General features: G+C 40.9%; 2 protein-coding genes across 7 annotated transcripts in view; both read left to right on the top strand.

Moving 5' to 3' along the window:
* LOC139450130 (protocadherin-9-like) overlaps nt 1–22,529 on the top strand; it is a 129,308-nt gene extending 106,779 nt beyond the window's left edge. For 5 of the 6 annotated variants that reach the window (XM_071231783.1, XM_071231788.1, XM_071231785.1 and 2 more), the window contains 3 exons: nt 4,659–7,473; nt 19,577–19,700; nt 20,075–22,529. In XM_071231783.1, coding sequence (XP_071087884.1) covers nt 4,738–7,473; nt 19,577–19,700; nt 20,075–20,643 — 3,429 coding nt within the window. In that variant the 5' untranslated portion in view covers nt 4,659–4,737 and the 3' untranslated portion in view covers nt 20,644–22,529. Of the gene's footprint in view, nt 1–1,640; nt 1,944–4,658; nt 7,474–19,576; nt 19,701–20,074 lie in introns of those variants that run through there. The other variant, XM_071231784.1, reaches the window with a different exon arrangement.
* Nucleotides 22,530–23,109: 580 nt separating this feature from the next.
* LOC139450294 (golgin subfamily A member 6-like protein 6) lies at nt 23,110–26,466 on the top strand. The gene is made up of 3 exons (XM_071231973.1): nt 23,110–23,171; nt 24,664–25,917; nt 26,172–26,466. Exons 1-3 carry the CDS (start codon nt 23,110–23,112, stop codon nt 26,464–26,466), a joined length of 1,611 nt encoding a protein of 536 aa, XP_071088074.1.
* The last annotated feature ends 406 nt before the right edge of the window (nt 26,467–26,872 follow it).

Raw genomic sequence — 26,872 nt, 5'->3', positions numbered from 1 at the left:
TTGCTATTGTTACTAAGATTGATAATTTTAAAAAAGAAAGCAAGTTTGTATTTTTGCTCAACAAAAAGGTACAACCTATTTTTTTCAAACGACCCAGTCATGTTTTTCTTCTTTGAACACGAGATGTCTTGAATGCAATCATTTCGATGTGGTCCATTTCTGATATCTGAAAGCAAATATGTGAATAAATTATTCATTTCCACATATAACACACTCAATATGACGGTATTCTACCTCTGTGGGGACTAACGATCTTGGTTGTCAGTTCAGAATCGTTTACTACCAACATAAAAACCGGCGAAGGCATTTCAGAGAATAAAATAACATTTTGAAATCATCACATTTTGTCTGGATCTACAAAAGGGATCTGACCTAAATACCCCAAAGTCCTAATGTTTCTGATGTTATAGCAGTGTAACATGAAGGAGATGTTTCGGTTGTAACAGTACATTACTATAGCCCATCAGTGGTTTAGTTTGTGTTTTTTTTCACCGATAGATTTATACGTTTGTTTTTATGTCTCACAGAGCGTCTTGGTATCGAAATTAAGATCCCTGCCAAGCGTGAAAATAGGTCAAATACGTATATGTCAGACATACAGTTGTGTATTTGCCTCTGTAATCTGTAGCTTTTGAAATACTCTACGCTTGTCAAAGGCGACAGTGTTTCACAGAGGACGAGAAAAAGCACTGTTAAAACGAACGAATGTTTATTTGGTGGTAATCAGCCTGGTGTGATTCTTGAGCGGAGAAGGAAGTGCCACGCATCGGTGTTATCTTGGCTGTACACGAGCTACGTTATGCCTCGTTATTAGATATTAGCCGCTTCGTGGTAGCGGTAATAGATTATGTAAGGCACTAAACCGCCACTAGATCATATATTGCATCAATTCACGCCTCGGAAATGATATTAACTCACCTTATTGCCTTTCTGAAAGAGATTTATTTGGAAAGTAAATACAATCCTGGCCTGTTAAACACTCGACATTTTTCTGGAGCGCCCTGAGGTAAACAAGGCAATGCTTTGTATTTTCCCCCGCATATAGCTTCGTATGGTCTCGCTAAGCTAAGTCAGTCCCGAAGCTGATCGTGTACATACGGCGACTGAAGCAGTGTGTCTGTTGACTCCCTGTTCTCGGTACACACGCCGTTCTGGTGGGAAAGCCCCCTCCGACTCGTTCTCGTTACGCGGAACCACACATACAAATACGTTAAGTCAACTCCGGGCAGGGATTTCAGTCATTATAACCATAGTCGTACAAGCTATTATGTGGTGGAAGCGGATATACACATTGCCCTCTCGTCCGAATTGTGTTTGGAGTTGTACGTCTTTACCATTCTTCGTTTCGACCGATTCTTCAAAGGGTTATGCACCATCACGTAGAGTGTATGTTCTTTCGATAAAGGTGTAAACTGTTTCACAAACATTGGCGATTTTGTCATGGTGACTGAAGGTTGGCTTTGTAATCTTGAAAAACCACGGTGATAGCAATCAGAAAATCGCAGGAGACCCTCTACACTATGACGACGTTGCGTGAAGAATCAATATTGAGACTCCAACGGTATCTAATTGGTCAGTGAAGCATCTTGGACATTTAGCTCTGGTCACTCGGTCAGTCCCCTTTTGATTGCAGCGCTAATCCGGCGTTGAATAAGTTGACTTTGTTAAGTAGTTGTAAAGATAACATTTTCGATAATTTCGAGTTGACTTTGGGGATTATTGTGTGGTGTTCGTGGGACATATGCTGACAGTTGGCACGTTCTCTAGGTGATGTAGATAAAGACTGAGAACCTCTGTCAGACGAAGGATAACGAGTATGGCCACCTGGCCCGACTGTGTCATTCAGCAAGTGACTCCGGATCGGTATGGATGACTTTATGAAGTGCTGTGTGTCAGACGACTCATTCTATGTACTGTGGACCGTGTGTCGACTGTAGTTAACTGTAAGTTACTATTTTTTTTTATTCCTGTCAATTAACAAATGTTGACATTATATTCTGTGGTTTTGTTGAAATATAGCCAATCTACTAAATGATGTGATATTGTACTTTTGTCGGTTGACAAATAAGCTGTATATTTTTTCCTTTGAAAGTCAGCTACACATATTTACCATTTTTGGTTCTACATTGGAAGCAGATCGTTTGCGTAACCCTGGTAACACATTGGTTTCCACTCATTCTGACAAGCCCGTAGAACATATGTGTAAGGTCGATATATTTTCGGGAAGAAATGTCAATAATATTCTATACAATATTCATGCAATATATTGTACGAAGACTAAGCAATCGGTAGAGATTATTAAATTCTGCGTAAAATGATGATTAATCGCAGGTATCATCTGATTGAAAAAATACACTTGACCAATTAGGCCCCCGCGTCTGGCGACGGAGACAGTAATATATCTGCAGATTATGTTCAATATCTACCAACACAGTTTCCTGACAGTTTCAAAGAGAGCAACGCTCAGGGCATGTATGCGGTTGTAGCGATTGCCTAAAACCAAGCCTGGAAACTGTTCCGTAATATTTCCTCACATATATTCAGCTTTCCACCCATAAATCGCCTTAAGAATAGATATTACTACAATATGTTTTTCCCAGGCAACCAGTCTGGGTTTTCGTCCTGTCTATTACGGCAGTTTCACCGGTGTTCGGTCTCCTTATTGATTTCTTCTAGCTGCATGCATTCTCAGCGACTGAGGGAATTTATTGAGGAGTAATTTTCGGAAAGGTATACCGGTCAGAACAGAATATTTCTTTGAATGGAGAAGGAAAACATAAATATTGCCATGGATATTATAATTATTCATAGAAAGAAGCAGGGGTTATACAATTTCGCGGCTTTGATGAAACTATTACTGCTCAAAACCCATGAAACCATTTTTCTGATAAACGTAAACCGTTTTTATTATCATATCCATACCAATAAATAAATATGTTTTGGAAATCTGCCATGTCTTAACCTCGACGGTAGGTAAAGAAATATATAAAGTACCAAAGGATTCGAGATCTTAAGATCTTTTAATTCATCCGTTTTTCAGCTAACACTCCGATTTATACGCTGACGGAGCTATTTCTTTGTGCTTTGATCAGCTCTTGATTACATGAATTCTGAAAATATTTTTTTAACTAGAATTTCATTTTCTGCCATAGGCATTCATTATGCATGCTTTAAAAACATCCTTGGTGGTGTATAGCAGCGCTGGTATCTGCATGTTGTTTTCTCAGACCTTGCCGATTTTGGCTGGAGGGACCTCTTTGAAAATCCTCTAATGAGACTTGAAGCCACTGCTTTGCTTGGATGATATTTCTCAGGTTTGAAGGAACGAACTTGAAAGACACTGCTTTGAAACACTTCAGACTTTTCAGCTTTCCAACAAGGCGTTCGTTGTTGTTACTTCAGCTTGAAATGTGTTTTGATAGGCCAATTATAAAAAAGCGACGAATAAACGAATGAAAAAACGTAAACAGGAAAAGACCGTGACTCGATGTGACGTCGACTGGTTCAGTTATTCTGATGTTAAAATGTGTTCATCAAAGACTGTGTAGAATATTCTTAGTTTCAAGCGCCCAGTTACCACATGCATAGTCATTTCATTACACGACACTAAGCCGTAAAGAAGCATGATCGTAACAGGTCTATCTCGTTCGGTGAATTTAATCAGGTTTTATTAAGACATGGAACGATTTGCATGAAGCATTTTGCTTCGAAACACAATACCATCTTGTCAGTGCAAGGAGGCGTGATGTCATCTCAGTTGCTCTTGAGATGATCTTTTGTCTCTAACAATAGGATTTCGACACCGCTAAATGTTTCTATTGATTTAACAACGAAACCCCATCTCCCTGCAAACACTGTCTTACTGCGGTGCCAACGTACAATGTCCTTATGCCACAGTGTATTGTTTCATTATAGAATAACCATCTCAGCTCGTTAAACGATCAATCTCGCCTACAGGGGAACCCAAATTAGTTGGCTCGTGTTCGTGGGGCTGTTTGCGCCAACTGTGCGGGTAGAGCTGTACAAACGACCGTAAGACGAAGACGAACGACGTGCATGGTACGCTGAAAGAGGGTTGTAACTTAACACTCTTTGACAAAATTTCATGGACACGTAATAATCCATTTTTGGACAGTACAGTGATCAAACATGGAGTAACAGATAGCGAACAAAGGCTTTTTGAAGAAATATCGGTCTTTATTCAGACATGTAAAAGATATTTGGAGCAATCGTGTTTGAACGTGAAGTTTTTGTTATTACGCAAGGGAGTGTGTGAGGGGTGGGCAGATATTCCCAGGGAAGCAACTGAGCAGTTAGTTGCCGAATTATTCATACCTTACCATGACAAATAACATTATTCCAGCCCCGTTGGAGATAAATATCCGTTAGAATATGCATACCCTGCACCTGAAAGACCAAAAGGAGCGGGATGTATGTTCACCCAGATTCAGAAATTGAATTTAATGATTTTAATGTTTTTTAAAAGAGATCGAGGTTCATTATTCTGGTTCCCTGTATTTGTTCTTTCTGAACTTTGACCTTGTGATTTGAATTAAACAGGCAAAGCATCGCGGAGTTTCTGAAGGCACGTTTCCTTGAATACGATTCATTGCTTGAGAAGTGGCGTTTCCAATTATCTATAATTCTTTTTCTTTCAGGATTCTGTGAGACGTGTCCTGTGATGAAATCTTCGAGGGGCGGACAAAGGAGGTGACGCAGAAGCGATCAGTTTCAGCAATGGCAGCCATCTTTCTTGCAACCATGATGGCGGCCATCTCCGTCCAATTGTCGTCTGCTGAACAACTGACAATTCATTTCCGTTTGAAGGAAAACGTGCCTGTAGCAACCTACGTAGGGAGTGTTGCGGAGGACAGTGGTATCATCCAAGCAGTTTCACAAAGCGAGTTTCATACACTTAGATATAATTTTCTTAACCCAAACGATCTAAAGACAACATCCTACTTTAGTATAAATGCGGAGACGGGGGCGATTTACACAGCTGCGATGATTGACAGAGATTCTCGCGTTGTGTGTTCCTTTTCATATGACTGTACAATCGTGTTTGACGCCACTGTGAGGTCAACCAGAACGTCATACTTTGAGATTGTCACTGTCAAGGTCACGGTGGAAGATGTTAACGACAACGCACCCAAATTCCCCAATCCCGTGATTACGTTGTCTGTCTCCGAGGCTGTGACCCCCGGTACCACTTTCAGGATCGACGGAGCCGCGGACCCAGACAGAGGCGCCAATAACTCTGTCAGTAGTTACGAGATGGTCGCCGACAGTAACACATTCGGTCTCAAGGTCGATCACTCTCTGGATGGAAGTTTGAGCGTGAAGCTGATTGTAAGAGAATCACTAGATCGTGAGAGAAGAAGCCGTTACAGACTCACAGTCATTGCTAAAGACGGCGGACGGCCACCTCTTTCAGGAAACCTGACTCTGTATGTCAATGTGACCGACGTAAATGACAATATCCCGGTGTTCTCTGAAAATGTTTACGACTTTACTGTAACAGAAAACAGCCCCGTTCGATCAATATTCGGCCGAGTTCTGGCCAGGGATAAAGACACTGGTCTCAATGGTAACGTGTCCTACCGATTTAGTCCACACAAGTCCAGCAAAATTCCACAGCTGTTCGCACTAAATAGTAAAACAGGAGACATTAGCGTGAGAAACCCTCTACAGTATGAATCTGGTAATAGTTTTGAAACTGTGATTGAAGCTATGGATAACGGGGACACAGTGCAAGTGTCCCAAGCGATTTTGATCATTCGTATTCAAGATGTTGGTAATAACCCGCCAAAGATTACAATGAATTCAGTGTCTCCTGGTGTGCATGGCACCGTTTTGGTGTCAGAGGGGATGTCTGTCGGCACCGTCGTGGCCCACATCAAGGTGGTGGACAACGACCAGGGGAGGAATGGAGCTGTGGACTGCCGCAGCCTCAACCAGTTCTTCGTGGTGCAGGTGATGCCTGGAAGGGGGTATAATGTTCAGCTTAAGAAGAAGCTCGACAGGGAGAAGAAAGTAAAACACAATCTGACTGTGGTATGTGAAGATGATGGAAGACCTAGAATGGCTACATCTGCCAGTATGAGTCTTGAAGTCACTGACGTTAATGATAACCCTCCCGTCTTCACCAACAACACGTATTATGCCAACATCACCGAGAACAACCGTGTCGGTGCTGTCGTCACTCGAATAATGGCGACCGATCGTGACACGGGTCAGAATGCTTTGATGCTGTACTTCATGAGCCTTGAAAGTGATTCAATGTTTAGAATCGACCATCAAACCGGTGATATCACTGCAGACGCTGTCTTCGACAGAGAGACTCTATCGCAGATGACCTTTACCGTCAAGGCTGTCGACGAAGGGGAAACGTCAATGTCAGGCACGGCTACGGTCATTGTTACGGTGCTGGATCAGAACGACAACCAACCTTACCTTGACCCATCGAATTTGGTTTTCAATGTGTCCGAAGACCGACCAACAGGAACCAAGGTTGGTCAACTGACCTCCAAGGATAGAGACACTGGGATTAATGCTCGCACTGAATATCTGATGCTAGTCAGAGGAGATTTACCTCCCTTTGTTGTGTTTTCTGACGGAGTGATACGAACCCACAGACGCCTTAACAGGACACTTAAAGATCGGTACGAATTCGACGTTTTAGTGAAGGACGGTGGCAAACCGTCTTTAAACAGCACCGGTCGTGTGTATATCAATGTTGTTGACTCTAACGATCATAGCCCCATTATACTCTTCCCCAACGAGAGAAACAACACAGTGCTTATTGCTTCTGACACACATCCAGGAACAGTCATTTCTGAAGTTACTGCTGTGGATTATGATCAAGGGATCAATGGACAAATGTCGTATTTCATATCTGTTGGAAATAAGGACAACCCATTTCATATTAACACCCGATCGGGAAAGATTGTCTTGGCGAGACAGCTTCGTCCGACTGATCAAGAGTTTTACAGGATCACAATATCAGTGCAGGATCACGGCATGCCACAGCAGGAATCTCAGACCAAGATGATCATTAAGATTGTGTATTACAACACCACACTGGCCGCATCAGTTGGCGACAATGACTTAAAATATATAATCATAGCCGGTGCAGTTGGAGGGGTGACTGTTATTCTGTCTATCATAATTGTTATCATAATCTTACACATCAAACGTGCCGACTCCAGGCGTCGAAATGGGAGCTCCATTGCTATTCAGGAACAGGGGGACGGGAGGCCCTTTGATAAACAGCTCTGGCATAGCGTGCCGGGAGAGGAAGAAAGTTCCGGCAGTGCTGATGACACGGAGAAGAACATTGATAAAATATTGAAGGGGAAGATGGGCAACAAAACAAGTTTCTCCTTCGACAGTGGGGCTGAACTTGATGACCCTTATTTGAAGAAACTGACGTCAGACCAATATGGCGGCCAGCAGTTTTATACCTTCAGGAAGGTGAGTCTCGAAAATGGCGTCATCATTAATATGATTTTTGACATGACGGGCCCTTTTACCACACCAAACTTATTCAGGGACATTTTTCAAAGAGAATCTGACTCTGAGAATAGCATAACGTCGCCGTGTAGCGATACAAGACATAATATGCTTAGAACATGAACACTTCATGTTCACTAGTGCCTACGTCAGTTATCGCCCTTGGATAAAGTACGAAGCTGTTGTTAGAGGTAAGCGTGAGTGACGTGTATAATTGTATACATAGCATCATATTAGTTCTTGTTTCCACTAGCCTCCACCACTAACAAACTAACAGCACGTCGTGGTAATTCGCAGGATTAGCCAGGTATTAACAACATATTGCCTTCTTCATATGTTCATACCGTATGCATGACCATGTGTTATACAGAAATGCACGCCTTTTGAGTGATTGACCATCATTGCACATCCCAAAGATAAACATCTTTAATTTCAAAGTCTCACTGTAAGAACCAGCCGATAGCTTTTCAATATTTGGCTTGAAAACATGCTCTTAAATCTCCCGAAAATGTCAAGACGGACATGGATCTCTCTTCTTGTGCAACTTTATTAAACATTTTAAAAACAGGCAGAACCATAAAGGCAGGGTGATTAGACAAGATATAAAAATATCCTAGTTTGAAATTCGAGTAAAGAAATAACGTGAAATCGAATTAGAGATTTTAGGGTTTCGCAACAGAACTCTCTTATCGTGGAGCTTTTCGCGGAGCTTTGTCCCGAGACAGACCCTCAACGCAGTGGTTCTGTCGTACTTAATAAAACGCATCTTCAAAAGGATTTCCCTGAAATAATAGCCGGTCATGGCGGTGAAATTCGAAAGCCTATAAATCCTTGGTCTGAACCGCGTTGTCATACCCAAGGGAACTGTCATGAGAGAGCTTTGGGGTCTGCAGAAAGGGTTCCCAATCATTTCTGGAACAGTTGGTGGTATTCACTGGCAAATGAAGCAGTTCTTTACAATAAAATGTTTGTGTTATTTTAAGAACTAATCAAAGCATGTATTTGATGACAGAAGACGATATAGATGTAAGGTAAAACTAAGTAATGAGTTGTGTGTGGTAGCATGTTCTTGCGGAGGATGGTATTTCCTGTAACCTTTCCACGCCAACTTCAGATTTGACATTCTAAAAATACTATGAAATGCATTACAAGTTAGGCAATATGTAGCAGAAAAGTTTCAACTTTTGGTTTGTGAAGAAAATAGTTATTTAGGATATAGCAGGATGATACATCACTTCAGACATGTGCAATGCATTGTATCTCGCAAGAATGTAGTTTAAATGTCGCATTTGAATAATCATTTCGCTTTGTTTGGTGGCATCACGTAGACTGTGTGAGAAAAACCTCTGTAAGAACTCATGTAAGAGACCCATTCCCAACGTTATCATGACAGAGATACAGTGATAGTATTAAAACCCGCAATAATCTCTTGGTTTTAACACATGCATCAGTAAGAAATAGGTTGCGAAAGATATTTTCCCATTTGATCATAAGTTTGGTACAAAAAATGAAATTTGGAAACGAGTTTTATTCAGATTGAGTTTAGACAAGATCTGTTTGCTTGCAGTGATACGGCATTTGGTCAACAAACATTGACCGCTCGATCAACGTCATCTGTCGCTCTGTGGAGTGACCACCTCGGGCACTCTCTTGTTAAATGGACATTTGGAAGCCGTAAGGTGTTTGTCCAATACTAACACTCCTAGCCACTGTCAATTTGAGAGATCTGATTTCTTCCTTGAAGAATGTTATGGGTTTGAGTTGCTTGCTCGAAGCCATTTCCAGGAAATTAAAACAGAAATCACATACGTTTGTTTATACTCTGATGGCACAAATATTAATCTTTGACCGCCATCGCGCCTATGGGACTTCCGGTTGCTCCGCAGAGAAGCTATCGCAGCATTCGGCATCTTGACCTCACCTTGGTGACATGTGCAAAAGCTAAATTTTACTTGCTATTTCCTGTAACGAGACGTCGATCGGTACCTCTCTGTCAGGCTCAAAAACCATTATTATCTCTGGTGGATCTCACCGTTAAACATATGCTAGAGGCGACCTCTCGCAGATCGAACTAAAAGGCTCTTGCACCACGAAGAGGATCAAAGTATCGTCCTGTCCCCTATCACTCATTAGTAGCTCGCTACCGCGGGACTATTGTATTGTAACGAATTCCAAAGGAACTAATTAAGTTGAATACTGCGAAAAGCTGAAACTGTTGTTGCGCGCCATTGTCAATAGGCCAACGGCAACGTCCGATTACAACTCCTGCAATGGCGGTCCTTGTTGCTCAATAGCACTGGTGCAATAAAAATAGAATTTTACGGTTCGCCAGTGGTGGATTGTTAAAAATATAGACCGTGTATTTGGCTTCCATATTCAATTCGCTGATTGATCCAATTGGTATATATGCTAGAGTGAACGCTTTACGAGGAATACATTTTATTGCATGGCCATGTGATCAATTTTCAGCAATCAGGAAAATACTTTTAAAGGAGTTTCTGCGCGAATTCCTGTTTTATTCAATGGCCCCGGCTAATGCTAATGCGCGCAAAGATCTGCAACGGATACGTATTTTTTTCTTTGATCTGCCATAGCACTTAGAATACTTATATCGAGTTGTTTTTTGTATAACAAAGGGCTTTATTGCTATGACGAAACTATCGGACTACGAGTTGTTGGAATGTTTCCATTACAATTTCAAGTTTTTATTTATTCATGACGAGAATATGCGATAAACCAATGTAGATTGGGGATTTACCGGTAGAAACTACACTTCAGTGAGACGATATGTTGTATAGCCAAATAAAGTACACCGTTAAAATCATATTCATGCACAGATGTTGCTGTTAAAAGATAAAATGATCAATAGAGTGCTTTTACGTGTATATTGAAACTTGCATTATGTATTGTTTTGAATTACCCTTAAGTGGGATGTAAAAGAATATGACAGGCGTTTTCCCAACGAATGGCCATAAACATATACACGATGTCTTTATTCCATTTACGTCAATACGTTCTGATGATATGTATGGACATGTATGCTACAGTAAATGGGTTAAATGAATAAGATTTTCACTTTGTAAGTTTAAGACAAAAAGCCTAAATTTTTCAGTCATTTTACAAATTAACTGATTTCACTTTGACTGTCACATATCTGTCTTACAACGAGACGGAAGAACATGACATACCAAATATACTTGTTTCCTGCGTTTGTTAATTAAGCGATAATCTATAACTTAGATAAAACAACAACGTTTGTTTCATTTCCCGGATTGTATAAAAACACATGCCATCGGCTCGGGGGAATTATATTAAGTCCCAATGTAATTGCTGGCGGTGCCATGTTTAAAGAACATGCAGCGGGGCGCACCCGCTGGAAGTCTTCATGTCTTTGAAACTGCCTCGGGTGCTTGCTTGCCGACGACCAGGATCATGAGGTTTATCGACCAAATCTAGTGATAACCAATCTAATCATTGGCCGATTACCTTGGATTAGCTCCTTCAGAATAGTGCTAAGTATCTCAGGTCTTCACAAGGCGTCTTCAAAAGAGCTGCAGATGATATTCGAGGCACTAAAACTGTAGTCAATATGAAAACCATACACCCTCTTTGATCATACCCACCACGGGCCTTCTGACGACCGTCAACTAAAACATATGCAGGTAATATGACTATGCTAGCATTTTTTCCAACACAGCACCAAGATCCGAGCTAAAAGCCAAGCAATGTCTTTATTCTCATATTAGTTATTTTCCCATTCCGACCTTCGATTTTTGCACTGGTATCTAGCGCTAATCATGTCGTTAATATCTTTATAGCTGGTGTCAGAGGCTTTGCGTAATAAATGACCTTATCTGGCTGTAGACAAGCGGGATTGCTGGCGTTTTATCAGTGTTTTAGTGGCTCTTGGGTAGCACCTGATCCGTATTAAGGTGACTCGGCTCATCATCGGTCTGAATTACTGCGAATTCACCTCCGCACTGCCGAACCCTTAATACCCAGAACGAAAAGAAAAAAGGACGTGGGTTTTACTTAAAGCAAATACGGTACTTAACGTTGTAATGACATATTCGCATTACTCTTTAAGGTTTGTAGCGTCTGGGGTACTAAAATTACATGTTCAATACATGCCAGGAGACAGTATAATCAAATCCAGCTTTAGAGATCGACTTGGTGTGTGGCGGTCTGTAGATATATGAATCCTTTGTTCATAATAATGTTCTCAGAAGGATTCTTCCAAAAGCATTTTTTCACGGCGAAAAAGGTTTATTTTCACAAGTTGTAATAGCGAGAGCTAACCGGTTTTGTCACCATCTATGTTAAAGGAGCAATGTCGTTTCTGAGCTGTTCTCTCTTGTTGGCAATTAAATGTCCATTTCTCGATTCGGTGAGTTACTAAGCAGTAAACTAGATGCATGGTCGCGGCGACGTTGAGTAAAGAAATTGGTATTCTTTGATGCCAACGTCTAATGTCTCTCCAGCGGTCAAGGTTACCACGAACTGTCAACACGGACTTTATTCCACCCTTGACGTGTAAGCATCTTATATGTTGTGTTAATGTTCAAAGAATGCAGCGTACTTTATGTATACGCCATATCGTGGGTGATCCTTGACACAAAGGCCAAGATTATAGATGGCCACCCAAATCTCCTGAGCTTCGGAATGTATCACGCGTGATTCGTAAATCCTATATGATTTACTTGTATATCTCGGACAATACGCTTTTGGCACGGGGATGTGTTAGGTGTGTTGAAGCCACATGATTATCGTGGCTTGACCGGTGGTCAGTCGTAGGGAGCATCGAGGACAATAGTAAAGGCCACAAGGTCACAGTCGTTTTATGGTTCTAGCTCATAAAATTAAAATTTGTTCTTTACGGGTGAGTGGCATCACTTTAAGCTTGTGACCCTTTGATGGGGGCCGAGATAAAATTGATACAGCTTTATGTCCAGGCATGCCTGCTTTTGTTAAGTACCCACGTCAGCAGATGGGGTGTAAGTCCACGTCAACTGATTAGGTGAAATATTGACACAAGGCTTTCGGTTTCGTTTTTGAACGTCTACGGGAGCATCGCGAACAATGAACTGGTGTTGTATGGATGGCCAAATTGGTGATTTATTTGTGTTATTTTATGATGCTATCTTGAGATGTATCGAATTTCGGTAACATTAACAGTTTGCTTTGAACGAGAGTACCATATGCTGTTTTACAAGCACAATCTGTACAAGGCTTCAGTACTATACCAGTAGTGTTGTAGGTTTCAAGACGAAACTGATAACGAACTAATTGTAAAACTAGATATTTGCCCTAAACCTGGTCTGCAGATGGGTATTGTTGAATTTGTAATTGGAAACAACAATAGGCGTTAGAATCAATATTTTCCAACAGGCATTCATACTGGTGCCCACCTGTGGACTTAACATAACGTACGCATGTGAAATAGCAACGCATTGTATGAAGCCGCAACGCATTGTATCTGTCGAGCCGGTTGTCGTGAGCGAAAACGGATGAACGTTCATATCGAGGCCATCGAGGGCATGTTTATTTTCAACCTGCGAGTCCCGACATGATTATATTTGTTTGTTTTAAGATCAAAGTATTTTACCACTAACCGTGTGCCAAACTCATAACAGTACAGGATCATAACGGGACTCATGGAATATGTAAAGAGATTTGACATCGTCTTCTCACGTGTGTACGACAGTTTGGAAAGTTAATATTTCGTTGTTTGAAATGTTTTTAGTGCATTGTAGTGTACGGGGTTCACATATTATTGCGAACGGATATTGCATTTAAACAGACTGCGGTAGGTATTAAGTGGCCACAGGGGGAAGCACGTGGATGTAAAGCATCTTTATTTTGGACACTGTCGTGGGAAATGTATTCCTTGTGTGAAATGTAGTTGAATCAACCGATTTGTGAACTTGATGATAGTAAAGTGGACACAACAAATTGGGTTTTATACAGTTTCATGCTATGCTGCCATAATCTATCCCCTATAACCATTCAGCTTTAAGACTGACAGTAACCAAAAGGTATTCTGTAATATGTGTGTGACAGAAAGGCACAATTATATTCAGTAAAGTATGTTTGTTGTTTAACGCCGCACCCAGCAATAGTCCAGCTATATGACAACGGCCTGTAAGCAATTGAGGCTGGACCAGACAATCCAGTGATCGGCATCATAAGCATCAATTTACGCAAATGGGATACGATGACATGCATCAACCAGAGACCATATAATAGATCTATTATATGGTCTCTGCATCAACCAAGTCACGAGCCTGACCACCCGACCCCGTTAGTCGCCTCTTACGTTAATCATAGTCGCCTTTTACGGCAAGCATGGGTTGCTGAAGACCTATTCCACCCCGGATATCACGGGTCCATTCAGTAAAGGGTAAATGGACGAGCCTGATGCCGCTTTGGACACTGTTACAGTTCTATCACAAGGTGTCGTCGGCTTCATGTGGGAGGAAAGTCCGAAATAGTGCAGGGCGTAGATGTTTATCACTTTGGGGGAAATACATAACGTCAACGACGGGGAACAGCGTGTCTCGACGCACCACGGATACCCGTGGGTGTGAAATACAACACAGCGGTCAAAATGATAGGAATGGATCACTTAACATCAGTGATGACACCAGGAGTGGTCAAACAAGGGTCGTGTCCTGCCGCCGTCGCCTCGCACCCCCCCCCCCACCGCCCCCTCCCCCCCCCCACCCCCCCCCCCCCCCCCCCCCCACCCCGACCCTATGGTTGCACCCGCCACTCATACGAATTGCATAAAAAAGGAAGTGTTGTCTGACGAAACCCACGAGCCCGTGAACAGTGCTGACAAACCAAGAAACGGATCTTTTTAGTTTAGAAAGATGCGTGATGTGATCTAATTTGTTGAACGCCATTCAAGAATACTAGCAACGCCTTACTTCCCAAGGAAAGTTGTCAGCTGGGCATGGAACTTTAAAAAGCATGTTAGAGACAGTTTCAATTTCCTAGTCTTCCTCTCCGAGCAAATATTGTGGCACGAAGATTCATTTTTTCCCGTGTATAGCAAATTCGAGTCTGATAAGCGTCATTGACAAAGTAACCCCAATTATCTCAAATAATTACAAAAAAGTATGTTTACAAATTCCTATTCGACATCAAGGGGGATGTAGACGAGTCGACACGCACTGATCCGATGATCAAAATTTCTTGTGCCTTGCCGAGACATCCTTCTAATTATTACGTGCCGAGAGAGACTCGCGAAGCCCTCTAATCAGATTCAGGATATTAAATCTCTGGATAGCGATCCATGTTGCGTAATAGCGATCCGGGGAAGATACGGCGTTATACCAGCTGGGATGTTTTCACTTAAAGCGACAAAAGCAAACAGTGGTTAGATGGCGTAGCGATACGCTGTACTTAAAGAGCTTGTCGATAGCTGTCAGTCTTTGTCTATTTCGTGGCAGGTTATTGTTGACCCTTTACGTTAAGTGATTGTTTGGGTGCAACATCTTATCTCAGCGTATAGATTGCCATAGATAACACTTTTGACACCCGTGAGTGATTGCTCGTATCACGAATACATTACAGTAATTTCAGAACATGTCTTAGTACGCTGTTTCAGTAGGTATCAAAGCGGTTAGATATTTCTAAGGAAAGGATTTAGCTCTGAAATGAATCTTTTGAAAAGTTTCGTTCAGATGAATTGCTACTCTATGCCATTTAAGATCATTATTTATTTTACTATTCTTAAAAGACGCTTTGATAGTAAAAACTCAATGTTGAAATAATCTTATGTACACAAACTTCTAGGTATTCGATCCTATCCAATCACTGATGAATTTACGAGTGCGTTTTTTTTAAATTTCAACATTATCTTTCTAAGTCTGAAGGGGCTAAGTTGTGAAAGAAATCCACATTTGTATATGTACCGAACCCGTTCAATAGCTTTCTGAGCAATCATTCCGTATCCCAAGCGTAAACCGTCCGACCAAATACCTCTTTAAGCCGCAGCTGTGCAAGGCATGGGATTATTCTCCAGCCAACGAGGAAATACCGCCATTTTGTGTTGACTTTCGTTAAAGCGTGCAAATATCGTCAAATCTCGAATTATGAAGACGGTGCGCGCATGTGACTGAAATCATGACAGTGCAAATATTAAAGCTAGGATAAACTGTCTGTGCAAAAAATAGAATAAGGAAATGCGGATCCAAGTTTAGATCCGCAGACGATGGGGCCCATTACCCCCGTGATAACGTGGTTACGTTCGATGAGGGCGTATGTGTAGCGTCGTTGATTTGATAAACGTCGCCAGATTGACTATAATTATATCCCATCTTCTTGCACAATAATTCAATAGATAACACCAAGTGTTTGCAATTTATTTGACGCGGTTGTTTAAATTACAAGCGATTGGTACCATCTAGGGGATGGCAATTGTAGATAAGGTGCCTAATCCGTTGAATGGCCGGATCATGATTCCTCAGTCCGCTTTCATCTTTTTGTATAAACCGACACATTCACCAGAAGGGTGGACGTTCGACACGCCATATCACAACATCTTTCAGACTCATCCTCGTTTAAAAGCAGTCTTGAGATTTAAATAGAATTAACTTCAGCGAGACTGTTAAAATAGGTAGTAGTGTGAGCAGATTGAATGAAATTTCATTAGAAATTTAAATGAAACGTTGACATCAAAGATCGGGTATATTTTAATGAAGAAAAATTCTTCGCTTTGATTCCGCTTATTTGAAAATAAGATTTCCGCACAGTCGAACATTCCTCGGAAAACAAATGAAATAACTTTTAAATCAATTTGAACTTTACCGCGTGAAGGAGACTTCAAGAAGACGGATTGATAAGATGGATGTTCAGAAACGCGATAAATATACCCCACGCATGTAATCGCAATAAGCCTGTATCATATATAGCGTAAGTGCGCTGCTGGCGCTGTCTATATGTACCAGGAGATTTAACAATACTTTAGGATAGACTTTAAAGTCATAGCTTGAGGACAAAATAATGTAAGTACTTTAAGCTCGGATTATAATTCGAGAACAAATACTCTGTCCAGTTACAGCTTAAACTTTGAAACGGCAAGGAATCACTAGTTAGGAGGCTTACACAAAACATTCAGATTTTGAAACATCATCTCAAACGACTACCGTTCTCCATTAAGTAGCGAGTATATATTAGTACCTCATGTTGAAACCAGTCAAAGTATGTGCCTTCAGAGATGAATTTTTGTTATTGCGCCTTTGAGCTTTTTGTAGTGCGGTCTCCTATTTTCCTCGAGCACAACTGCCTGAGCTAATGGCTGTGTGTAACGATGATGATGCTGTAGGAGAAGTTGCCGACACTGCGGCCTCTTGGACATTATTACATTTCACCATTTCACTCGCTAAGACCTTGGACATTGAAGAATCAGTAGCTTTTTTCCGTCTGTTGTTCGCCTCTCGGCGGATCGCATTACACAGAGCTCTTTAATTATAAGGGTCAGCTCACATGTTCAGTCCGAATGCCATTTTTTCAGTGTGGATTTTTTCCCCCAAAGTGTCTTACAATCATTATTCGTGGCAAGTTGACTAATAATTTTGAATTGAATTGTTGACAGGAAACAGTTTTTATATAAACTTAGACACGGCGTCGTTTAAAGACATTTTAGTTCATCAAACAGTGTTTTGAATTTATTAACATTTTGTTTCAGTGAAGAATGTATTAAATTTCATCTAAGTGAACTGGGCCATTTCTATATCAATAGAATATACATGGCAGTAAATATGACGGAGTATATAAACAGGAAAGATATGTTTTTACAGTCATAGGCTAAAAAGGATGTCGGGAATATACTATGATGTAAGTGTTCTTTTGATTGAATTGTAAACGTTTTAGATAATTGTTAGAAACATAATACTTTATCTGAAGAAAGGTTCTATGTAAAATATTAATTTTGTTTGTTTATGACGGTGCTTAAAGAAATAGGATCGGTTATATTACGTCTTGATTAAGGCTTATTTAAACTATATATGTTTAAGGCTAAAATATTGCCCTATGAATGAAACAAGTGAATTCATGCACATGTTAATGAAGACTTTCAATATACCATTAAAACTGTTCGAACAAATATCGTGTATTAAGGACCGATGCAACGAGAGAGCCCTTGCTTGGATACTTATGTGTAAGTCGTCAGCTGTTTGCAAAGTTTGAGCTATGGTTGGGATCACTAAAGCGTGCCAGCATTTTGAATAATGTATTTTGAATATGAACATTAAAATAATAATTGAAAACAAAACGAAACGTAACCTGTAGGGTAAAAGTGTCATGAAAGGCCAAACGTTTCATCCATGTAACTTCAATGTAAGGTGTCTGAAAACAGTCAGCACATGTCGGGGACTCGATGGCCTTATTGATGAATTTGATATTTTTGGGACGGACAATTCTGATATAAGAAGATGTCACGCAATCTGATAGGAAAACCACCCAAGACCATTACAGCCGAAAACTCTTTTTGTAGGTCACGTTTCTTTCCGTTTAATATTGAATTGTGGATTTCGATATTTTTGTTCAGCATGGCGTTTCCACGTCTTGCTAAATGTCACTTCATGGTACAGTGATAAACTGCTTAAAGCAACCATTGTAATAGGATTTATTTTTTAGATATTGTATTTCAATAAGACTAACAGTCTATAAAGAATATATACTTATTCATTGTTTTATATGTCCAATATCTTTATTAGAAATGTTCTACTTAAACTGCACATTAGCGGGAAACTGAGTCATATTCATATTTTAAGAGCAGTGTTTTCAGATATTTCAAGTGATAATTGCCGATTAACAATTCAAACAGCTATATTTGTTGAACGTTTCTTTCCATCGAGAAATATTGATCCTCTTGTGCTAGCGAGGCACGGATATGTCTATGTCTATCTAAGCGTGGGTTCCTTTGCCATTTAGCCAGTCTATAAGATGACAATAGTACCTTGTCAGTTCCAATAACGACAATATGTCTGACAGAATAGCACCACATTATGCGTCAATAAAGGTAGAAACGGTGTCATCAATCTGCTCCGTCTACACCAGAGGGTGAATTGACCAATTTTTCACCGGCGCTCTCACCATATTGATAAAATCTTCTTCACTCGGTCTGATTGTGGTATGGACCTTTTATCATTAAGAACTCTTATATTTCTGAGCTCCTCGCCATGCAGCTATGGATCATCATCACTCAATATTGATGCATTAGGAGAAGTTGAACCTTCTCGAGAAGGAGCTGCAGAATAGGGGATGTTATAGGGTGTACCGTTCGTCTCAAAAGGTCGAACACCCTGACTCATTGTTTCGGCTTTTCGTAGGAATGGACGTTTCTTTGTAGGCGCGTGTTATGAAATCGAACACAAGTTTAAAATGGCGCATGTGAGCATAGCTTTAGGCTGTTGCATTATGCTGCGAGATTGTAAGAGCGAAAAGCAAACATGTCGTTTGTCTAAAACCAGGATCTATTGAAAATGAAATAAAATGGAGGATTTGTACAACACATACAAAACCAGTCGGATATGATTCAAGGGGGATTTTCTTTGAAAATTGGTGTCGTTATAGAGAATCGATCATTATATCTTGGCATTGGCCAGCCCAGCTCCAGAATTTCCTGCCCTTAGATGGGACATAAGCACGGAGATGTTACGCTATTAAAGAGGCATGTAGTAACTGGTATGGTCCCATAGTGGATACAAATTTGCAAACGATCGTCTGTTTATTTTCAATTTCATTCAATTTGTAAAATCCTTGATCCATAAAATACGAGGATGTGATGTTTACTCCACCCAGCGCGAGCCAACTTTGAATAGAAATGTCCTATTCAGTAATTCTTTCATTGCATTTTGCGCAATTTGATAGAGATTTTCAAATATCGAGCTGACAAGAATTGTAATCAGCGATGGTCATTGGAACCCAGGAGTTATTAGTTTGTTCATTTCGTGCAAATCGAATGCGTGTGTTAGCACTATCCTGGCGTGTTACATTTCGTGAAATTTGTTACTCGCAGATAAAAAAATCTTTATTCGGATTATTTACATTTCAGCATCCCCTGCATCCACAGATGGATGACATTCAGAGCAACTCGTCAGGGGAGCTAACTGCGAGCGACAGCGGCCGGGGCGGAAGTGAAGAAGATATTCAATTGCCCCCTCTGCCTGAATCCGAAGGTGATTGACAGAAATATACACTCATAGAATTTACTTTGGCAAGGAAATTCATTACCAAATAGATAACACAGTAAAATGTCATGTCCACTTATACCGGTATTTAATATATATGCATAGGTCATCTGATTTTACACTGATAGCCCCTGGTTATCATTATTGATCTGCGAGCACTAACCCCATGCTCGTGGGTTTCACTAAAGTGGTAACCGTCTGAGACCTGTATTACTTCGGGTGGGCCTCCCACGTCAAACTTACACGCCCAGCTGTAACATGAATACTGTTGAAAGCGGAGTGAAACACTTCAGTTGGAGAACATTGTTCATTATGTTATATTTTTATGCTTTTACTTAATTTCTGATTTGTTCTCTTCCCAGGGGAATATTCTTGCACTGACGACCCACATCGATTGGCTGTGGAAATGAAAGATCGCAGAAGCCACAGACACGGTAACCGGCCATTAAAAGATGACCCAACCTTTCAAACATTTGTGCCTCGTCTCCACCCGTCCTTCAACACACAAACACAGGTCAAACCGTCTTTCATTCGACCAATCAAAGAGCAGGAATTGCCTCTCCAGGAAAAGCGAAAGTCTCGAAATCTCAGCATTGGCTCTATTGATGACCCACTGCAAGTCAAACGGAACAGCATTGGGAAAAGGGTCACGTTTGCAAACGAGGGATTGACACAAAGAAATCTTCAAAACCTCGAGCGTATCCTGCACACGAGTAACCATATTCCCCCGACAAACAAACTTGCATTTCTGTGTGACAGTTCAGAGCTTTCCAAGACAGGAAGCGATGTGACATTTGCCAATGGCGGAAGCTGGTATCCCAGAGTCCCCCGTAGCCATGACGACGATGACAATACCACGACTTCCGGTAGTTATACGCTGAACCCGGAAGACATTGATGAAATGTTTTGTGAAACCTACCCTGTTTCTTGAACTAACTGTGATTATCTTTCTCGAGTTGTGACATGAGGTTTCTCTCGCGTTTATCTTTTTTCAGAGCTTGGAATATTTTGCCTGCTATGCAGCTGAACTCGGCCAACAACGAGGTGCGTGTTGTGAAATAAACACCCGTACATATCTAAAATCATTGCTCAATTTGCACTTCAGCCATGATGTGTGTTTGAAATCTACATCTGAAATCGACATGGAGATTATGGACTGTGAGTAACGGTGCTTGGCTCCTGCTTGTATATTTCGCTATTATATACACGATGATAGCTGTCAATCATTGTTTGTTAATTTAAAATTATTTAATAATCCACTGTTTCTAATTATTAGTTGTTTCCGTGGTTGATAATATTTGTTCAATGCCAAAGATTTTGTTGGTCTTTCCTGTTATTTCTAAGTTTGTACATACAGCCACATGACTACAAATAGGAACAATCATTTTGTGCTTACTAGCCTAAAAGCAAGCACGCCTACTCTGCGGTATTAGTGAGCTTTGTACAGAACAACGGTCATAATACTGGACTAATTCGTTTTCGAACTTTTTCAAACGTTTGTGAAGCGTTACAAAATATTCACATATATATCCATTTCATATAACATTAGATTATCAATTCATATTCTTTCGGGGTATTTACATAGTTTCATAATTACTATGTTCTTGAAACTTCATAATTTAGATGTATTCATTCAATGTACATTGTATGTTTATAACGGCGTTTTTTGTCATAAAAGAACAAACGTTGCCTGACTTTCTGCGCCTTACTATGTCACGTGGGAACAATATCATCGTCCATGTACACATATAGATATTTATACCATATGTGACTCTCATACGAGAGTGATTACAATTTGCAGTAATGAATCCCCTGAGATCGATATCGTGGCTTCCGACTAGTCTCGCCCAACCGTGTTTCATAGTCAGACATACCATTATAAGAGATTTCATACTGTTGTGTTCGTATACAATAAAACCTTTTAGCTCGAATTCAGTTACCTCGAAATAATTTAATACGAAGCATTGTTATGTCACCGACAGAATCCTGATCGTACTATCGTCGGGTCATCGTTATCTCGTGCTTCGGATAATTCGATTGTTGACTTCGAGTTAACAAGATTTCAATGTGTATTAATGTGAAATCAACATGTCAATGTATGGTATATTTTCGAAATGTATGAAGAATCATTTCAAACGATTCAACCATGTACAAGAATATTTTCCTACTGGATTAACATGATAGGTTGTGTAAGGTTACAGACTGCATCTCGCTCTCTGCTTGTTCATTAGAGACACGCTGGCTTGACATTATGAATTTGTATTAGCGTTAGTATTCAGGGATAGGTAACTAGTAGTCAGCGTTATTATCCTAGCATAAAGTATTAGTCGTGCCAGTGTCATATTCTATATGATAATACATTATCATATGCACTGGTAGACCAAGTTAGCTCGACCGGTATTCGACGTGAAATGTGATAGGGCTAGTATTGAACGTTCGCTGAAATAATACACCCACACACCTTCACTGCCATGACAAAGGATGGCCTATTAGTATTACAAATATATATTTCATTAAACACGAGTTGTTATGAGGACATCGTGTTATATTGAAAATTTTGTGAAATGAATTTCTTTGATTGCTATTGGTTGATATGTTATATTAAGGTCGGAGAGCTGCACGTGCGGGATGATATTTTAGATTCTATATAAATGTCCTGTGATGACGCCCACCACACATCATCATGCATTCTACCATCATGGAGAGCCGTTCGTGTTTTGTTATGCAAATCTTTATCATTTCACCATTCCAACGGCGCTGAGGCTCGTTATCTGATGTTGCTATTTTGGCATATCGTGAACAGTATTTTGTAAATAAATGTGCATTGTATCCTAAAATGTCTTTGCATGTTTTCTTTTTTTCCAAGAATGTGGGCTACATGACGCCATTAATAATAAAAAGAGAGAGAGAGAGAGAGAGAGAGAGAGAGAGAGAGAGAGAGAGAGAGATGTGGCCTATGCGACACACTTGTAAAAGCATTACGTTCACGATCATAGTACATGAATAAAATTGAAAATATCATTGAATATACAATCAAAAATATAATTATTCGCATCAATTGAAGTATAATAAACAACAGTATCATCTTACTCTCACATACACAGCCAAAACTATCACTCAATAATAAATAAGGAAGTGAATGTTGATTTTCGCCGCCGTATGTCAACCTTGACCAGGATAACCTGTTCTATATGACATCGCAAGTAACCACCACACTCGACAAACGATGACAGACACACCCACAAGGTCATCTGGGACAAATCTCTTCATATTCCAGTCGGATCGTAAATAAAAGCAACCAAAAAAAAAGAAATCTCTACCAAAAGAGAGTGTACGATTCCAGCTACATCATGTATATCATGAGCATATGTTTAAGAATCACTATCAAATGGTAATGATGCCAGGTGTTTGCGAAAACCTGAGCCCCATCCGTGACACCCGATATAAATACACGCGAAGGCAAGTCAATTGTTCACCTGAAAAAATACGGGAGCATATGGTACAATTCAAAATAGGGAATTGCATCGAGCATCATTTTTGTTACTGATGCGTCGAATTTGGAAATGGCATCTACATGTCTGCCTTAGGACGTTTTAAAGGGTTTACTGAGGCCTTCAATGTTATAGCCTTGATCAATCAACGTCTGTGCCAGTGCCGTATGATGCTCTTTTGTAGGCCCATGGTACCCCCAGAATCCCCATGTCATGGGTGCCGATACAGTGTATATCTATCGAAACAGAAAACTTCAATGTCCCATTATAACGTTACTACATCACTCCACATTTGTGTTTGTTGCATCTATTCGAGGTTGATGCAATGCAGTGTATCTATTATACATATTAAGTAGGTTCGACTTCATTACGGCACATATGTACATTATTTAGCAATGCTTCGTTAAGCCTTCCAAGAGCGGACGTCCCCGTGTCTTGATAACAATCATTGAAACCGACAGGTTGTTCAGCGTCAGACACGAGTTCAACCAAGCCGACTGAACAACACGACTATCAGTCCACGTACTCTAACATGGACTGGGCAGGTACTTGTAGCGCTATCGTCGCTGTATAGAGCGGGGGGTACAGTTGTTGGTAAATGCGTGGGTGAGTAAGTATAGTTTTACGCCTCTTTAAGCAGTATATTTCTGCATAGGTTGCTGAAGACCAATTCTAACCCGGATCGTCACGGGTACTATTACTTCTTCATCATGGGCCTGTAGAGGTGCGGACTACACTGTGACATTGATTATCGACGGTATGGACCTGCCATCACACATTGGATCGTCTTCTCCAGATTATGTACTGATAGCCCTGGTGTAGGTGAACATGGCGCAATATAAACACCTTTAATTCCCTTCACGGTTATAATTACGGACGGGTTGGAATTGCGATGAGTGAGTTGGATTTGAAACAATATTTGTCTTAAACAACATTTCAGTTGTAATACGGCCTTGTCACCTGAAGCCAAAATTGACGCCGGCTCTAGACATGTACGACTGGTGAAGCCCACAAGCGTCGATGTCACGGACAAACCAAGTTCATAATCAGAGCGAATTCGCCGCGTGTTGAAAGACAACTGAATGCCCGCCAAAATATGTTCCGTTGTAGACACCCAATCGCCAAATGTGCGATGACATTGGCACTTGATAACATCTTGTCTCAAATGAACATATTTTACAGATAAATAAAACAGTTGTTAAATATAGTTATGAAATATAATAAAACGGAGCCCAGAGATTCTTCATTTTCCTGATACTGCAGTAATCTAGACTTGCCAAACATTATAGACTTGCTTTGGCTGTATTGGATATATTTGTTTCAGGGTCTGTATGACAGATTATGACTAGTGCCATGTTTTAAGCGAGGTGGTAGGTGAAAAGGGGGGTGAAAGAGGAGGTGAGAGGGTTGGTGACAAAAATTGAGACGGTGGTTGAAAGACGTGAAACTGTGGTTGAAAGACATGAGAATGGGGTTGAAAGACGTGAGAATGTGGTTGAAAGATGTGAGAATGTGGTTGAAAGACGTGAGACAGTGGTTGAAAGACGTGAGACTGTGGTTGAAAGACGTGAGACTGTGGTTGAAAGACGTGAAACTGTGGTTGAAAGACGTGAGAATGGGGTTGAAAGACGTGAGAATGTGGTTGAAAGATGTGAGAATGTGGTTGAAAGACGTGAGACAGTGGTTGAAAGACGTGAGACTGTGGTTGAAAGACGTGAGACTGTGGTTGAAAGACGTGAGACTGTGGTTGAAAGACGTGAGACTGTGGTTAAAAGACGTGAGACTGTGGTTGAAAGACGTGAGACTGTGGTTAAAAGACGTGAGACGGTGGTTGAAAGATGTGAGAATGTGGTTGAAAGACGTGAGAATGTGGTTAAAAGATGTGAGACGGTGGTTGAAAGATGTGAGAATGTGGTTGAAAGACGTGAGACTGTGATTGAAAGACGTGAGTCTGTGGTTGAAAGACGTGAGACTGTGATTGAAAGACGTGAGACTGTGGTTGAAAGACGTGAGACGGTGGTTGAAAGACGTGAGACTGTGGTTGAAAAACGTGAGACTGTGGTTGAAAGACGTGAGAATGTGGTTGAAAGACGTGAGACTGTGGTTAAAAGACGTGAGACGGAGGTTGAAAGACGTGTGACTGTGATTGAAAGACGTGAGACTGTGATTGAAAGACGGGAGACTGTGGTTGAAAGACGTGAGACTGTGGTTCAAAGATGTGAGACGGTGGTTGAAAGATGTGAGAATGTGGTTGAAAGACGTGAGACGGTGGTTGAAAGACGTGAGACTGTGGTTAAAAGATGTGAGACGGTGGTTGAAAGATGTGAGAATGTGGTTGAAAGATGTGAGAATGTGGTTGAAAGATGTGAGAATGTGGTTGAAAGATGTGAGAATGTGGTTGAAAGACGTGAGACTGTGGTTGAAAGACGTGAGACGGTGATTGAAAGACGTGAGAATGGGGTTGAAAGACGTGAGACTGTGGTTGAAAGACGTGAGAATGTGGTTGAAAGACGTGAGACTGTGATTGAAAGACGTGAGACTGTGGTTGAAAGACGTGAGAATGTGGTTGAAAGACGTGAGAATGTGGTTGAAAGACGTGAGACTGTGGTTGAAAGACGTGAGACGGTGGTTGAAAGACGTGAGACGGTTGTTGAAAGCGGAATTGAGACAGTTGGTGACAGAGGAGGTGAGAGGGTTAGTGAAAGAGGAGCTAGGTGAGGCGGTGTCTGAAAGAAGAGCCAACACACAACTTACTAGAAGCTCTATTCCATTCCCGAACATGTTGTCCATGGACGCCAACGCAGGCATACTCAGACAGGTTTGGAATGTATGGCTAATAAAAATATACAAACACAAAATTAGAAACGGAAAGTCATTATATAACTACCTCTCTGCTGATGCAATATATATTCTACCATCCTTAACCCCTTGCAAACCCTTGACCTCCACTACAACCCCTCTTATCTAGACCCTACCTGTCACTCCCCACACCTCGACCATCACCCCTTCTCGGCCATCTTGCCCTCATCTTTGACCCTTACTCTCCTCTAGTCTTCTCCTTGATACTCACTCTCACGCCTCCTTACCTCTTCCACCTTCTCGGCCATCATCCCTCCCCTGGACCCTATTTCTCTTCTTCCTCAACTCTGTTCTCTCCCCGTATCCGCCCCGAAGACGCCTGTTCGAGACCTAGGAAGTCCTGTATCAACATTCTTGCTGCCAGAGGCTTCCAACCTACACAAACACCTTTTGATATTTCTTAGATACATGATATTCCCAGCAGTTGCTCAATTTCAAATCCAAATCCAGACTCTGCAGTCTTAAAAAACGGTTGTAACGAAACAATGTAGGTCATGTGATAAAAAAAACCTCTGGTCATGTTACGGACACCTGACGACGGAGTCGATGTGCACATCTATCTACATCAACATCTCACATAAATAAAATATCCAATTGCGGCTCCTTTAGCTCAGCATCTTCTTCTGTTGCAACTCAGTTAGTGTTTTTTCTCATTTGTTAATGTCTTCTATTATTAGACTTTATCACAAGATCGAGTTATCAGCTTCTTTGAAGTAGAATCTGAGTTAGAGCGAGGAGGGGAAGGTTCGGTTGTCTCGAAGCCCTCGCTGCCAATGTTCATGATCAGCATGATCATAATTCATGAATATC

The sequence above is a fragment of the Haliotis cracherodii genome, unplaced genomic scaffold (genome assembly GCF_022045235.1).
Source record: "Haliotis cracherodii isolate W230 unplaced genomic scaffold, xgHalCrac1.p SCAF_8, whole genome shotgun sequence".
In the NCBI taxonomy this organism is placed as follows: Eukaryota; Metazoa; Mollusca; class Gastropoda; order Lepetellida; family Haliotidae; genus Haliotis; species Haliotis cracherodii.
This window is presented reverse-complemented; position numbering and strand designations above follow the sequence as displayed.